We start from the raw sequence: 15555 nt of genomic DNA on the forward strand, positions 1-15555 counted from the left end.
CTCCCGCGGGTCCTCCCCGGCCCGCCGGCGCGCGACAGTGACGCGCCGCCCGCGCCGGCACGGAGGGGCCGCTTCCCGCAGGCGCGCCGCGGGCAGCCTCCACCCGGAAGCGGGCGCGGCGCCCCCTCCGCGAGGCCCCCTCGGATCGCTGAGCAACGCCGGCGGCGCGGCCGCCCCCGGGCCTGGGACGCCCCCGGGCCGCCCTGTCCGGCCCTGCCCGCCGCGAGCGGGGCGGGACGCAGGCCACGGGCAGGTCCCGGCTCTCTGGGGAAGCAGGCAGCCGGCGGCCTCCGTCCTTCCCCGTGGAGGTGAGGTAGGGGCGCATAGGGGCGAAAACACACTGACATTCTATGTAAAATGTCACATATGCGTAATTTTTGTAAATATATTGTATATAAAAATGTACGTAAAGCGTGTCAACGCACAAATAATTCAGCCACTGCCTTAAAAGTGGCACTTTCTAAGAAAAACAGCTTTTTTTTATGCTTCTGCCGGAGACCCCCCGGCGGTGGCCGCGGGCAGCGGGGCCGGCCTCCGCCCGCACGGCCGCGGTGCCGGCCCGGCCCGGCCCGGCCCGGGCGGCTGGGAGCGCCGTTGCTGGCACAGGCCGGGCAGGCCTCCCAGGCCCAGAGCCTGCTGGCCCCCGGGCACTTCACCAGCAACCAGCCACAGCTCCGCTACTTCTGCAGAGGCAGAACAGGTTTTGTAAGGCCAGCGATGATAAAAGCTTTTCACACAATAAAAGCCAGCCTAATACACGTCTATAGATTATTTGTCATGAGGATTTCAAACGCTAATTGAGCTGTCTTGTACTTCGCGTTAAGCTTGAAACCCAGGGGCACACTCAGTACGCAGGCGGGAATGCTTAATCTTAAACACCAAAACAAACACAGTAGCACCAAGGGACAGGAGCATACTCTTTGGGAAGCACAGTTTACCTAACTGCTGCGAGGTATCTGTCTAAATACGTGAAGTTAGGGCACAAGGGACTGGCAGGAGGGAAGAAGGACTATGAGCGGGAAGCAAAACATTGACTAGCCAGAGCGTATCTTTGGAAAAAAACACTTAAATTGTGAGGGGGTGGCACACAGCTAGATTATTAAATTGCCTTTTACATGTTCTGCAAAGTTAAATGACAGTTGTTGCTAAGGCTCACCAAGCACTAACTTGGTCGACTACATAAGCAAGAGAAAAGCCATTGCCAGACTGATCCTGGAATCCATAGATCTGCAGGAGTTACGCACCAGTTACACTGTCCCTCTGCGATGGTCCTGTTCCGCAGTCCATTAGCACTCCTTCCCAGCTATTCCTGCTGACTTTGATAAACAATGTATCGCTCTGGAAGTGTTTGATTATCACACGACATGACAGCTGTCTTCCAACAGAAAGCAGCAAGTCTTGAACCTGCATCAAGCCTGCTGTGCATCAGCTGTGACTAGCTCAGCGTTGTAACCGAAATCCTGGATGTGAGAGTGGAAATGCTTGATGCCATCCCAAGACGGGTAACGGTTCAGGGCATGAAATCTCCAAGGGGAAATTCAGATGTACAATCAAGTAGAAGAAAGGATCCATACTTTAGACCAAAGGAGAGCACAATATTAGAAACATGGACATCTTTTCCAGAAGCTCAATAGTTCACCTGACATTTCTGTATGTCTAGCCATCAGCTCTGTATCTGATAGTAGTTTTACTGAGGAACTTAGTGAGCTGGGAGGAGAGGTCTGCTTTTGTCAGTGAAATGCTTTTGCAAGCGAACAGTATTGTTACTTAACCTCTCTCCTTGGACCCTTACACGCTATGCACCTGCCAGTAACAGTGGAAGTGGCTTGGTATGCCACTGATGTTCTTCATAGTCTAGTGAAAGGAGGACACACTCAGAAATCACACCAAAGAACTACTCCGTTACTAGGAGAAGCATTATCCTTCTCTGCAATATGCATAAACACCAACAGAACAAAATAAATATATTTGGCAAAATGAAACAAGCAAAAAAAGCGCAGCGACACGGAAGAGAGACACAGTAGAAGAATTTGCAGTCCTAGGTAACCAGAGTATTTTCCTCCTACTCCTCTTCATCAGGAATGCCTGTTCCAATGTCAGCCTATTTCACAAGTGTTTTGAGGAACCCTCTTCTCTCACACATCCTAGGGAGCATATATTCACAAAAGAAACCTTCAAGAGCCCATATAGAAAATGAACATTAAAAGGGAAAGATGAAAACTCAAGATGTAACGACTCCCTCACAAAAGAAACCTTACACGAAGATTTTCAGAAAAGTGCCTGGCCCACAGATCAGACCCACCTCCCCTGTTTAAGTCCTACCAATCAAATCTGTCAGAATGCACTACTTCCTTAGGGCAGCTTCATCATTCGTGCACCTTTTTAATGAGATCTCTCTTTAGTGGAAGAAGATAAGAGGTATGATTGTATCTACTAAATTACCATTAGGGTAGCCACAGGCTTGAAGAGCTGAGTTGTCTTTTATCAATTCCTGAATGCACGAGTCTTTCAGATAACTTTAAAATAGTCACACTGCTTACAGCAATTAAAACGTGAAGCAAAGTCATTAAAATGAGATAGTCCGTTTTCTCAAAAAATCTAAGACAATTAGGAGAAAGACATTCATCTCAGTAGCTGCACCAAGGAAGACTAATGCAGAAATGGATTTGTATTTTCCTTCTTAAACAAAATAAACATAGAAACAAGAAAGTACATACAAATAGCCAAAGAAATATTACAGATGAGAAAGGCTTCCCCCATCCTCTTCTCACAGTGTAAAACAGTCCTTTCCAGGTAACGGCTAAGTCAAAAGCGTATGCCACTGAAAATGGAACTTAATAGACAAATTCATGATAAGATGAGGCAAGGCTTGCCCAGTTTCGTAGGGATGAGTGATTTGCTGTGAGGGTAGTACAACCCACGGCTCAACAGCAATGTCTTGTAAACAGTAAAACTAAATGCTTCCTTCTGTGCCTTGTGGTTGCCTACAGATGCTGCTTTCCTACCCTGCCAACAGGACATTTCACTAATTCAGACAGCAGCACTTCTGAAGAGGTTCCTCTCTGCTGCTGACAAGAACTATATGTGTTTCTGAAGTCATTGTTAATAACTTTTGGATGCGCTGCTTCCCAATTCTAAAACCCTTTATGCAAAAGCCTGAAGAGGGAACAAACCAAAGATACTATATGAAAAGAGCACTAGCTAAGGAACTCCAGAAGACTTCATCTTCTCCATCCCTATCTAACAGAAAATGAGTAACATCGACAGAGCAAACGGATGGCCAGCAGCTCAGCTTATGATGCATTTAAGCACTTAAGGCTGACAGGGTCCATAACCCAACCTTTGTTACCTTTACTGCCAGTGGCCTGGGATGACTCTAGCTGCCATATGAAATTCAAGAGGAAAACCCACGTTCGCACTTTTTCCTGATACAGCTCTCCTGCCTGCTGGTGGGGATAGCCAAGTTCTCAAATAGCTTGGGCCACTCCCTCCGCTGCCTGAAGTAAGGGAAGCTGATGTACACATTTAAATATGTCATTCACTAAGGAAAGGGCAGTGACGCATACAAACTGTTACATTACACCGAGCAGGTCACAAGCGATCGTGGAAGCCTAGGTTTTGTATGTCAACCATCTAGCATAATGGCAGTTTGTTCTCTCACAATCCCAATTTTGTTTTAGAGATCAAGCTTCTGTACATTCATTTAAAAAATAAGGTCCTTGTTCCAAATGCTGCTAGTTCTCAGCTCCAGCCTCTTCAGAGTCTCTCCTTCCAGGCGTCCAGTCCACTTATCCAGCAGCAGTCAACCGAACACCATTAGGTTGGTTCTGGGCAGCACACAGGCAAACGAGCCTGCAGTAACAGTGTTTAGATAACGTCATAGCTTTCATTATAGTAAGAATCCTCTTCAGAGTCCTCACTGTCGCAACTGCTCATCGACAAGATGGAGTAGATGGAAGAAATGACACTGCTGTCATTGTCTGTGGCTGGTTTCACCAACACATTCTGTTTCTCTGCATTCAAAACACAGATACGAAAGTTAGCAGTGACCACTGTAACCACAAACGCTAAATTACTAGCTCTCTTTGAAACTTACAACCTCTCACTGTCAGTTTGCAATAGGTCTTTCAAGCTGCAGGGCATAGGCCTTTTTCTTTTGCATTTTCAGCATTAAAAGAACAAAGGGTTGGGTTTTTTGTTTGTTTTCTTAAGTTTCCTATATGCCTTGTCCTGTTAAGATGGCACAGATGAGACGGAGACATTCTCCATCCCTTCACTGGCACATAATTGGCAAGGGAAGTGGCTAAGTATTGCAGTGCCTTGCCAGGTAAGGAAGAGGGAAGGAACAAAATGCGGCAAGGAGCTCTCAAACAAGTAACGGTTGTTCAGGATGCTTACGACCCCATCAAAACCTCCACATATTTAAGAGCGCAGGCTGTCCTGTTGGTGCCCATTCTACTAAGGCTCTTGGAAAGGCCTCTTGGGAAACTCTGTCTGAGCTTCTCAAGTGCTACTTGCATCATTATTTCTCTTTCAGCTGGTTTCTGCTTAGGAATTCATGTTTAAATAGACATACGGTTATCTTCATCTCAATCAAAATGTTTCCATCACTGAACAAAAAGACTGCACAGAAACAATTCATCCTTCTTCCCAAAGTGTGTCATGATGAAGCTAAATGATTTCCTACCAAGTCGTTTATATAATTAGAGCATCTATCACATATGAAGGTAGGCTATGAGCTTATTTCTTTTTTGTTGAAACAAGCGTGAAGACCTCTGCTTTACCGTACAGAAATGAAGTGGGCTCCAATGAAGGCTCCACTTCATCTAATCACCATGAGCTACCTGATGAGACACTTCAATAGTGCTACGGCACACTCTGCAGATGTGCGTATTACACAAGAGCAGTGGCAGTTCTGCAGAGGTGAGAGCAATTCACGAAGCCGAGCTGGGCAGCCTCTGAGCAGTGTAGCATTTCCCAAGGGAATCAGACTGAGTTGGTTAAATAGGTTATAATTTCAGGCTTGAACTAACACTGCTTAGCGATGTCATTCTGTGTCACCATGGAGAATCTGAAACGTTTCAAAAGCACCCTTCATTAGGTAAAAGGCTTGACACATTGCAAAATGAAGGATCATGCACTCGCCTCTATGAGGGGAAAACAAGACAATTACTTCAGGGAACACAACAACTGAAATTCATTAAGGGGTAGCAGGAAAAGACTTCTATATTTCAGCACCTAGATACCAGTATCAAGTGCTCTAGAAACCAAGTTGGAAGAGGGAAGCAGAATAGGAATGCCCCACACTGGAGTTTCACTTAAAGCCATCACTGTCATGCACAGTCTTTTAGCTACAACTAGGCAAGAGGTTATGCATTTAAGCCACAGTGGCTTTAATTCTACAAAAATGAACGTGGCAGAGCAACTGCCACTTCAGCCACGCACTTACATGACACACCAGCATTCCCTTCACAGATTTCCTACACAGATCTAGCACACAGAAGAGAATTCAGAGTTTCTCATCAGGCACTGCTCTGCTGAGTTTTTGCAATGATGTAGTCAATAGTTTAATCAAAAGGTGCCTGGTAAATTTTTCAAGGCCTGTTCCATACAGTTTTGCTTTTATTTAGTGATCTCTTTGAAACAGCATAACCTTTAGCATGGTGAAGTTGACTGTGGAATTCATACCGAAGTCTTTTTCCAAACTTTTTATGAATTTTATTTTACCGTGCAGTAAAGCTAGTTACAGAACATATCTTAAAATTAATTTTCGTGTGTTTCTGCTGCATTCCCCAAGCATCTCCTTGGTATATAGGTGCCAAAGGAAGTTGTACAAAATAGATGGAATGAGAGATTGTACTCATCATGCCACATCCACCCACCTCTCACCTTTCCGCTCTCTGATAAGGGTCAGGCGATGCTCTTTCATTTCCGCATCCAGTTTTTCTACCATCCTGTCAATGCAGTTATCCAGCACCAGAGAGCGTGTCTTTGATTTGATCTCCTGCCTGCAGATAGGGCACTCCACTTTACGTTTCGTCCACTCGTTGATACAGTAGGAGCAGAAGCTGTGAGCACAATTCAGAGTGACCGCCTGTGGAATTCAATGGAAGGACACTTATCAGAGCATGCTCACACAAGCATTGTCAAGAAAAAAATACTGAAGTCAGAAAAACATTAGATGAACACTTTATATAAGGGAAGTGGGTGGAGAAGCCCAAAGCCCCTTTTCTTTAGCCTTTGTAGGGGTTACACGCAAAAACTCTCCCATGCCAAAGCGCAGACAAGTTTTACAAGCTGGTTAATGGATTCACCATAGATCACAGCAAGTCAGAAACACAGACAAAAAGAATTAATTCTATTGTAAGTTTCTCCAATTTGAAAAGGATAAATTATGGAAAAACTCAGATACTATAGAATAGCATCTTAAATTACTGAGAAACCAGAAATTAAAATTTCAGCTAGCTCTTAAGTCATTATAACAAGGCTAACACATCAGGTTTCCTGTAGCAGAAATGAATGGAATGAAACTGAAGTTCTAGCAAAACAGGAACAGAAATAACAGTCTACATTTCAGGCACAGCCTATCACTTCTAGAATCAAATGAAAGCAGGCCAGTTTCTCAAAGAAAGGGTTTATCTGAACAATATAAATGGTTCAAGACTTGACTGAACACTGCACCTCCCTTCCTTTACTAACCTCTTCCTAGATCTAAACCTGAAGCAGTCCAACCCTAGTCAACTTAAAGCAAGGTCCACTACTAAATGATTCTTCCCCACGCAGGCTGTCAGCAGCAGCTCAGAGCACCAGTTCAAAAACACCCAAAACTGCTGCAAGCCTATATGCATTTTAGGATTAAGCACTCATCTCTATGCAGGTAGAGACATTAAAGCTGAACTTGCTACCCAGGAGAAGAGTTAGGGCAGACAGAATGGATTTCTGGACGAACCCTTACCCACAACTCACTGTGGGTCTATTGGGACTGTTAAACTAGTGAAGTAAAGAAATAAGCTTGACCATTGCTTTAATAGAACTAGGGAAACCTTCTCAAGTCTCTTCTTTACTGGCAAACCCGTACCAGTTTAAGCATACCTCGATAAAGTGCTCAGAACAGATTGTGCACTGCAACTCATTCTCCAACACGTCATTCATCTGATTCAACACCTCTTCTTTTTGGGCTCTCACCTTTTCCTTCTCCTCCTAGTGGAAAAGTACATATGGCCATGTATCAACAAAGAACAAGGTTCTACTCAATATAATATTGGCAGGAAGTGTGTGTGCAGGGGAAAGTAGTACAAGTAGAAAACCATGCAAGTGCAAGTCTCCACCTGTCAAGTCTGTGTCTATTATATACCCAGATCTGTAACCTCTCTCCTCTTTGTAGTCACGGCAGTATTGAAAATATTCCCACCCACTGTAGACAACTTACAAGCAAGAACAGCAGCTCTTACCAAAATTCCCTTCAGCCTAAAGAAGCTACCATCTGGATCAATCTTTTCAGAATCTCTTTCAACCTCTTCCTGGCATGAGCTTGGCTTAAGTCAACAGAACAGTTCTGTTGATGTCTGATGTAGAGCACAAAACACCCAACAGACAAAATACCTCAAATATTAAAAAAAGGAAGCATAAGAATTTAAAACGTTTACTTGCATTTAACTGCCCCAAATTTTTTTTTTGTTTGGACTTAAATTAGGCTCCTAGGTACCTGCTCTATCTTCTAAAAATAAGAGAGAAATTCTTCCAATTGAAGCTATACTTCAAACAGCAACAGAGCTGCAAAGACAACATAAAAAAAAACCATAAAGCAAACAGCCAGAAGTGGATAGTGTGATAACTTCCAAGAGTAAGACACAGCAAAGGAACAGGTCCTTAATTATTTTCCACTCATCACCTTGTGTCAAGGGCAGGAAGAAATGTGGCTTATCTCATTCATTATTCAAATTCCATGTTGTTTCAGTCCTACACTCTTTTGTAGGGCTGCTGAAACACTGCAGTTTTCCTTGAATGCACTCGAACTCAAAATGAAGCACCTCACTTTTCAAACAGACTCTTTTTTTTTTTTAAAGAAAGGGTGGTATGGGCCCATTTCTCCTTCACAACACACAGTTCAGGTGCTCTGGGCTTTCTTTGTGATTGAGAAAGTTCTACATAATGACTGTTCAACACTAATTTCTGAACACCGCCAGGTGTATTCTCCCCTAATCCTGGAAACTAGAGGCAGCTGCCACCTCAAAATACAGGAGTTTTTCACTGTGGGAGGCAAAGTACAGTCAAGACAAATGTTAAATAAACCATCTCCTCTGCTGCCACCGTATCATGTTTCACTTATGAATAAAACTGAGAACTCAGTTATTCCTTACCTTGGTTTCTTCCAGTTCTTTATTCTTGGCTCGAATTATCTCCTCAAAATCTTTTCTACTACGGCTCAGTTCTTCCATCAAAGCATGATGCTGTAACAACACCACCTCAGAAATTATAAGAGTGCCATTATCCTATCCTATTAAATATATATGGCCATAATCATGAGGTTCAGCATACTCATTTCTCCTAATCCCCTCCTAAAAGAGCAACACATGTCTATATGAGTTGTTCAGGCAGTTTAGCCTTAACTTAAAATTGGAATGTAGTGCCAGTTGTTTATGACCTTCCCAGTGTCGTGGCACTTCTCATTCCCTCTCCCAGGTTACACTTTAATTTCAGTTTGGTTTGACGGTCACCATTTTGAGCGCATCTGAGGCATTTGAGTATCAAGGGGTATTTGACACCTAAGGATCACAAAAACCTGTCACTGTATGCAGGGTTACCTGAAGCTGTTTTCAGATTAGCTTCCCAAAAGGAAAAGCCTTTTGGAAAAAGCCTAGGAAACCTAAGTGTGTGGCAATCTCTTTCAAAAACATTCCTAACCAAGAGTGAATTTCTTTTCATCTGGTTAAAATTGCCAAAACAACTTCCCCAAAACAGAAACCCAGCAGACAGACCTCACAAAAAAGCCCACCAGCCCAAGGACCAAATTGAAATTAAAAAAAAAAAAAACAAAAAAACAAACAAAAAATATCACTGCAGCTACTTAATGCTTTCAATCTGAGTGCATATTCTCACAATATTTGCTGGCAAATAGCAACTCCCACAAAGCAAGGTCTGCCACTTTCTGACAGAAATTTGGTCTGTAAATGAAGATCATCCAATCTGCACCTAAGGCAAAATCCTCGTCTTCTACCAAGAGGCCACAGCAGTAAGATAGATTTAAATATCTGAGTTACACAGTTAGACCAAACCTAGACTCGTAACTACTTGCCTCTTGCAGGACCTGGGCCAGCTGCTCCTTCAGATTCTCTTCCCCGTGTTGCCACTTTACTCCCTGGGCAGGGAAAGGAAAAAAAAAAAAATAAAGGCTTGAAGAAAGTAAAGGACAGAAAATGACTACTTTGCACACTCTCTTCAGAGGATATGCTTAAAGAAACAATGATGGTTTTCAGCAAACCCTGAGATGTCCCACTCTAGTGTTACACACGTATGACAGAAATTAGAGCTATCGTTTACTGTGCAGTTAAAATGGATATATCACTTACAGTTACATACTTGGAACACCTCCACGTTATTCCAGCTCTAAAGGCACCGGCATGTTCATAGAAGCAAAGAGGTCAGCACCAGCTTAAACATGAGAAAAAGCTGCGAGTCTATCTTTGAGCGCATTCAAAGAGGTCAGACATACCTACGGCTCCTGCTGAACTTCCCATTGACTTCCCATTCTGCCTAAGCACACAACTCGAGACTTTCGGCACTTCTGATACAGGTATCTTGCCTTTAGCAGCAGACTTTAAAGGAAGTAACTGATAAATTCTGAAACTCACTCCAAGATGAATTCTTACTTCCTTTAAACCAGATTTTGAGCAAACTCAAATAGAAAGACTTCAGTTTGTTATCTAAAAAAGCTACTTATCAACATACACATACTGCTTGAAGACACAGACTGCAAGAAAGGGTTTTTTGAAAGTATGAAAAAAAAAAAAAAAATCTCCCTCCCTCCAGGGATTAAGGCATAGAATAATTCACTTGCTTGGCAAGGGAATGGATTTGCCATGCAAACTAGGCATTAATTCAGCCATATACCAAGAGAAATTCACACTTAAGGTGAATGCTTTTCAACTTGTCCTCTCTGTAACCACAGGAGATCAGGCAGAGACTTTTGATCTTTTATTTAAAAACATGCTTTTTTATTAACTGAAATCCTTTACTATCCTGCTGTAATGAACCTGTTTGTAAAAAAATTTTAAAAAATTATTTTGCGCCTTTTTCCTAATGCCCCATGCAGCCCAATCCCTTCTGTCTCTGCACTTTCTTTTGGTACACATGCCTGCAAGTGAAATACTTCCATGACAATTTTGACAGGAGTAATTCACACAAGCGTTATTCGTGTTACTGTACGGTTCAAGATCTTATTTTGGATCAATGTCTTATATTAGGCATCCCATAAAAATGAAAAGACACAGGCCAAAAAGATTACCACCGTTATACCTCTAGCTTCTGCTGCTCTTTAGAGAACGTCCTCTCCAGCTCTTCCACCTGCTGCTGATGATGCTCTTGTTCCACGCACAGCTGGTCCTGCAGCTCCCGCAGCTCCTGCTCCATTGCCAGGATCTCCTTCTGGGCACACTTCCTGCGCCTCTGCTTCACATTGAGAACTGCTGTCTGCTTCTCCTGCACTTTGACCTTTAACTTCATTATATCTACTAGAGTTTTCCTCAGCATTTCCAAGCCAGTCCATGACTGTGTGAGACCAGAGCCTTTCTGGTCCTTATGGGGGACAGGCACGGCTTTCTCGGAGTGCACAGGGCTACTACGCACTGGACCACTATCCTCCTCACTTGGTCCAGGAGGAGGCGGCTTGACATCTGTCTTCTCTGTTAACTGCCTGGCCTCTTCTACCCTTCCCCATGATTTACCCAAAGGTTCACTGTCACAGGACACTCTGTCTCTTTTGGATTTGGAGTTTGAAGGGCCTTCTGATCCAGATGTCTCAGATTCCTCCAAACTAAATTTACGTTTAGTTCTTGAACTCTTAGCTTTCCCCATGTCATTCCTTTGGGCTAAAAAGGGTCTGATTTTCTCCCATTCCTCTTTAATTACTTCATACTCATATTCAGCAGTCTCTTTGTTTTCCAAAGGTACTCCCAACTGGATACGGTCTCCTTCAGCGATAGGATAGGCTTTTGAGGGATCCAGGCGCTGTTTGTTAAGCCAGACTCCATTTAGACTCTGCAAACGAACAGAGAATCAGCAACATTTAATATGCAGTTACAGAGTCCGCTGCAAGTTATTTCTGGCAACTGTAAACTTATCCAGCCTCTTCAGTGTTGCAATCAGAACAAGCCACCTCTTTAAATAAATCTTGCGATATCCAATTTATTGGCTTAGTGTCCCATTTATTACAGTTATCGCATTATATTATTTACTGTGCATTATTCCTGCATTACAGATTTTGTGTACGAGCACTAAGAACAACATTAACATATGCACTTGTGCAGAAGGAAAAGAACGAACTCTAAGGGGGGAAAAAACTGCCCAAAAGCTTCAGAAATATAAACTAACCAATAAAAAGACCCCACAATAGATCATTATCAAGAACATAGAATATTGCGGTAATTTTTCTTGACAATTAATGTCACCTGAAATTCAAGAAGAAACTAGAAAGGAAAAAGGAGCATAGCTTATACTGCTTAAAGAAAAAAAGATGGTTCTCCATAAATACACGGAGATATAAACAAGAAGGAAAACCTTCTTCTAGAGGTAATGTTCAAAGCAGAAAAAAGGTTTTTGAATCAGACACTAGCTCAATAAATAGTTTTGAAAAACAGCAAAACTGATCCGTGCTCAAGATGAACTGCAGAATCATTAACAACTGATGTATCTCAAAGAGGTTCAATAAAACAACTTGACAAAATTGTAGCAGTGATAACACAGAGGAAGTGTTAGTAGCTAATCTACCATAGATGTTTCCAATCATGCAAAACCTGTAAGTTTTCAAGTTTATACAAGTACTGCAACAGAGTTTTAAGAGCAGTGTAATTTTAATAGTAGCCACTCCATTCCTTCTGACTAATCTGCTGTTAACCCAAACATCCTTCAAATCTGCACCACGTGTTGAACATTTTTTGTTCTACCAGTGCTGTTTTAAAGCAAGTTACTGATTTTAGCCTTCAGCCTGAATGAGAAAGTGGAGAGATCATGATATAAAAACCAGATTACTGAAGTCAAAGTGAGATGTAGCTGAGGACACTGATGTCAACACTTTATTCTAACCAGCTGAGGAGGACTTTCAGAAAAAACTCATTTGAACATAACATGAAGCATGGTTTTTCTAACACTAGATTCTTGCTGTAGTTGATTACAATGAAAGCAATTGTGTCACTACAACAAGGAGTATCAGTTTATCCTTTCATTAGCAGTGCAAGAACATTATCCTTTTGAATACTGCCAAAATTCACAGGATTTTTTTTTTTTTAAGAGAGTAACACAAAACAGGTTCACAGACTGCAAAGTGCCCTTGGTGAGACTACACTTGTCTGAAAAATGCTAAACCAAGAGACAAGCCTACATAAAGCAATACGGTTTGCACCCCCATTGCAGCAGAATGAAGCTTCCTGCTGGAAGTGCACAATAGACACGACACATTCCCATGGACCTTCTATCACACTTACACCGTATTATATCATAGCCCATACATTGTTTGAGCCCAAAACTGGGCATTCTCTTCAGTGAATCTCAGAGTAAAAGGTCTTTAACCAGTCTCTGTACCTTGTTATCCTTGACAGTCCACTGCCCTTCTGCATTTTGCTGGAAAACACAGTGCTTACGAGAGATCATCAAGGGACAGGTTTTTGACACCAGCTGGTATGTGAGATCTAATCCTCGGCCTATAGTTACCTAAAAATAAAGCAGTTTAGTGACCACAATCAGCAACGACATGGTAAATTCAGTTTATGTGGTTTCAATTCAAGTACAGAAGAAATCTATCTAGATTAGCATCTTATAGCTATTTCCAAAAAGTTCAGGATAATATGGGTTAGTTGTTTGTTCTTTTTGTTTTGGTTTGGTTTTTTTTTTTTTTGCATTTAAACTCAAGAGTAGATAGAAAATGGAAACCTACAAAGTTTGAAGTATTGCGTTTCCCATTGAGGAAAATTTGATTGCTCTAAGGCAGGTTACAGCCTTGGTTTCATGGAAATCTTCGTCAGCAATAAAGCTGCTCAAAGCCGCTCTGAATCCATCTGTGTCCCACCTTATTCATTACCTAACTAAACACCATTTTTTCAAAACAGTACAATTGTTCATGGGTCTCAAGATTACTTCTTACGTTCTTCTTTTGCTAGCTGCATCTGTTCAACTGTCTGTAGACAGGAAAGACACAGGAAAAAATAGCCCAGAAAATTGCCATCAAAAAAAAAAAAAGCACATGTAACCATGCCCTAAATGCACAACACTTTTGTAAATCACACCATCATTCTTAAGGCTCAGAAACTAAGCTACATGCAGTTCATAACCAGCAGTGAAAGTGACCTAAATAATCTGATGAGACTCTAATAGCATCTTTGGAAGAAAGGACATAATTTAATCATACCGTTTCACAGTATCTTATTAAATCTGATCTAAGTGCAGGCTACCATTTAAAGTAGGACTTTGTTCTCCCTCCCTCCCCTGCCTCCTTTGCAAGATCTGATAATCACGCACACTTTTCTTATTCATCTCTGCGTCGCACAAGTTTTCAGTCAGCTTATCACGTCATTAGACAACTGCATGGATCCAGTGTAGCCTTAGATGAAGGCTGCCCTTCTTTTCCCCTGCGCTCCCAACTCATTCGCATCACACCTTCCAATTCCTACAAGATGGCAAGATGCTGCAGTCAAAAAAAGTTCATTCGCTACACATTACCTGAGCAGGTCTCACCTTGAGTTGAAAGCAAGAACTTGGACTCCCGTGCCATAGCTAAACGCGAGGAAGCAAACTAACATCATGAAAGCAAGCGTAACCACGTTTGATCCCTACCTCTTCAATGCTTCATACCTGTTAGTGTTCTGTCAACATGAATTGCATGTGTTAGAAGTACAGAGACTGGGGCAGATTCCGTTATAAACTCAGCTTTGCACTTGTCCCTGCAGTTGCAACAGAAACGCCTAACCCACGCGAACGATTCGCAGCGCCCGGTCGCAGACACCCGCCTGGCCTCATGCGCTAAAACAAGCGAGACCAAGTAGGGCCAGTCGCAAAACCTCCCCTCGACCGCGTCCGTTGAGCGAACCGCGGCGAGGGGCTGAGGCGTTACCACCGGCCTGCCGGAGCCCGCTGCCGCCCGCCGCCGCACGGCCCCGCGCCTCGGCGCTGCAGCTTGGCACCGTTAAACCCCCAGCGAGAGCAGCTCGTGCTGGCACGCCGGCCCGTCTCCTGGCCGGCCTGCGGTACCGGGACGCCGTCAGTCCGTCCCCCCGTTGCCTGTGCCGACGATCAGAGTAACAACGCCTTGAACGGGGTTCCCCGCGCGATCAGCAGAGCCCCGCCGCACGTTCTGCAGATGCATCAACGCGAGCCCGTCGCTGAGCACGCTCGCACACCTCGTGGCTTCGAGCCCACGGTGGCAGAGCGACACAACTACGCCTTTGCTCGAAGAGCTGCCCAGCGCCGAAAGGTGAGGTAAGGGGGTTACCTTTTGCAACGGGTAAGGAACAAGGTCCGGCAGCACCGAACCGAAGGGCAGCCCTCCGGCAGCGGCCGCCCTCCGCAGCCCCGCTCCCTTGCTGGGCTCCGGACCCACCCGGGCTCGTCAGTGAAAGCACACGACCACCGGAGAAGGGTTCTCCCCCTACCCCGCCGCAGCGGATCTAAAACATGACCTCGTTTACACCTGAGTAACGGAAGCCACGAAACTCAAATACCTGAGGTAGTTAACCACGCCAAAGCGTCACCTCGTCAATTAGGCTGAGGATGCCGCGTCCCCCTCCCCCGTCACGTTGCCGTCACGCAAACAACTATGTCAATACCAGGCCGTGCTAAAAAACACCAGCCACGAAGCCCTGGCGAGCGGGACTCCGGGGCGGCCGGGCCCGCACCGCGGCAACTCACAACCGCCGCTCGTTAACCGGGGCGGGGCCGGGCTTCGCTCTCCTCGGAAGCGCGTTAAGGAACGACGAGGCTCCGGAACAAAGCGCCGGGGAGGAGCAGGCCGCCACGGGGCTCCGGTAACGCCCCCCCCGCCCCGGGCGGCGCCGATGGCCGCGCCTCGGCCGCCGCTGCCCCCCCCGTGCCGTGCCGTGCCGTGCCGTGGCGGCTCACCTGCGTGCCGGCCTCCAGCAGGAGCCAGTCGCCGCTGGCCCCGACCCGGCGGAGGCACCAGGCCAGGCGGGAAGCCCCGCGCGCCGCCGCCATGGCGTCCGCCCGCCGCGACAGGCGGGAGCAATCGCTGCGGCGGCGGCACTCTCGCGAGGCGAGAGACGGCGCAGCGGCCGCGCACCGCCCAGCAGCCCGGCTAATCGAGCCCGGAGCGCGAGAGGAGGCCGCGCATGC

At 44.8% G+C, this 15555-nt stretch overlaps 2 protein-coding genes and 1 long non-coding RNA gene across 14 annotated transcripts in view; 1 reads left to right on the forward strand and 2 right to left on the reverse strand.

Moving 5' to 3' along the window:
* The window catches only part of CMTR1 (cap methyltransferase 1), a 36435-nt gene extending 35025 nt beyond the window's left edge, over window positions 1-1410 (reverse strand). For both annotated transcript variants that reach the window (XR_015708465.1, XM_087775892.1), the window contains exon 1: window positions 1245-1410. Coding sequence is in view for 1 of the 2 variants with exons in the window: in XM_087775892.1 (XP_087632018.1) it covers window positions 1245-1410 (166 nt within the window). In the remaining variant the exon portion in view is untranslated. The remainder of the gene's footprint in view (window positions 1-1244) is intronic.
* LOC148053252 (uncharacterized) lies at window positions 65-11277 on the forward strand. The gene is made up of 3 exons (XR_015708466.1): window positions 65-313; window positions 9572-9793; window positions 11148-11277. It is a non-coding gene; the product is annotated as an uncharacterized LOC148053252 (long non-coding RNA).
* On the reverse strand, window positions 1437-15512 carry RNF8 (ring finger protein 8). 11 transcript variants are annotated; one of them, XM_087775907.1, is made up of 9 exons: window positions 15325-15461; window positions 13729-13876; window positions 12796-12914; window positions 10516-11256; window positions 9296-9358; window positions 8361-8450; window positions 7093-7200; window positions 5890-6094; window positions 1575-4013 (listed from the first exon to the last, which is right to left on the reverse strand). In XM_087775907.1, exons 3-9 carry the CDS (start codon window positions 12862-12864, stop codon window positions 3868-3870), a joined length of 1422 nt encoding a protein of 473 aa, XP_087632033.1. In that variant the 5' UTR covers window positions 12865-12914; window positions 13729-13876; window positions 15325-15461; the 3' UTR covers window positions 1575-3867. The 11 variants fall into 11 exon arrangements, with proteins under 11 accessions (XP_087632023.1, XP_087632033.1, XP_087632025.1 ...); XM_087775899.1 differs by having other exon boundaries at window positions 12796-12924; XM_087775902.1 differs by lacking the exon at window positions 13729-13876 and adding an exon at window positions 5034-5071 and having other exon boundaries at window positions 3916-4013; window positions 12796-12924; window positions 15325-15512.
* Window positions 15513-15555: the final 43 nt, after the last annotated feature.

This window comes from Nipponia nippon, unplaced genomic scaffold, assembly GCF_047370975.1.
Source record: "Nipponia nippon isolate SJK-2023a ecotype South Korea unplaced genomic scaffold, ASM4737097v1 scaffold_4, whole genome shotgun sequence".
NCBI classification, from domain to species: domain Eukaryota; kingdom Metazoa; phylum Chordata; class Aves; order Pelecaniformes; family Threskiornithidae; genus Nipponia; species Nipponia nippon.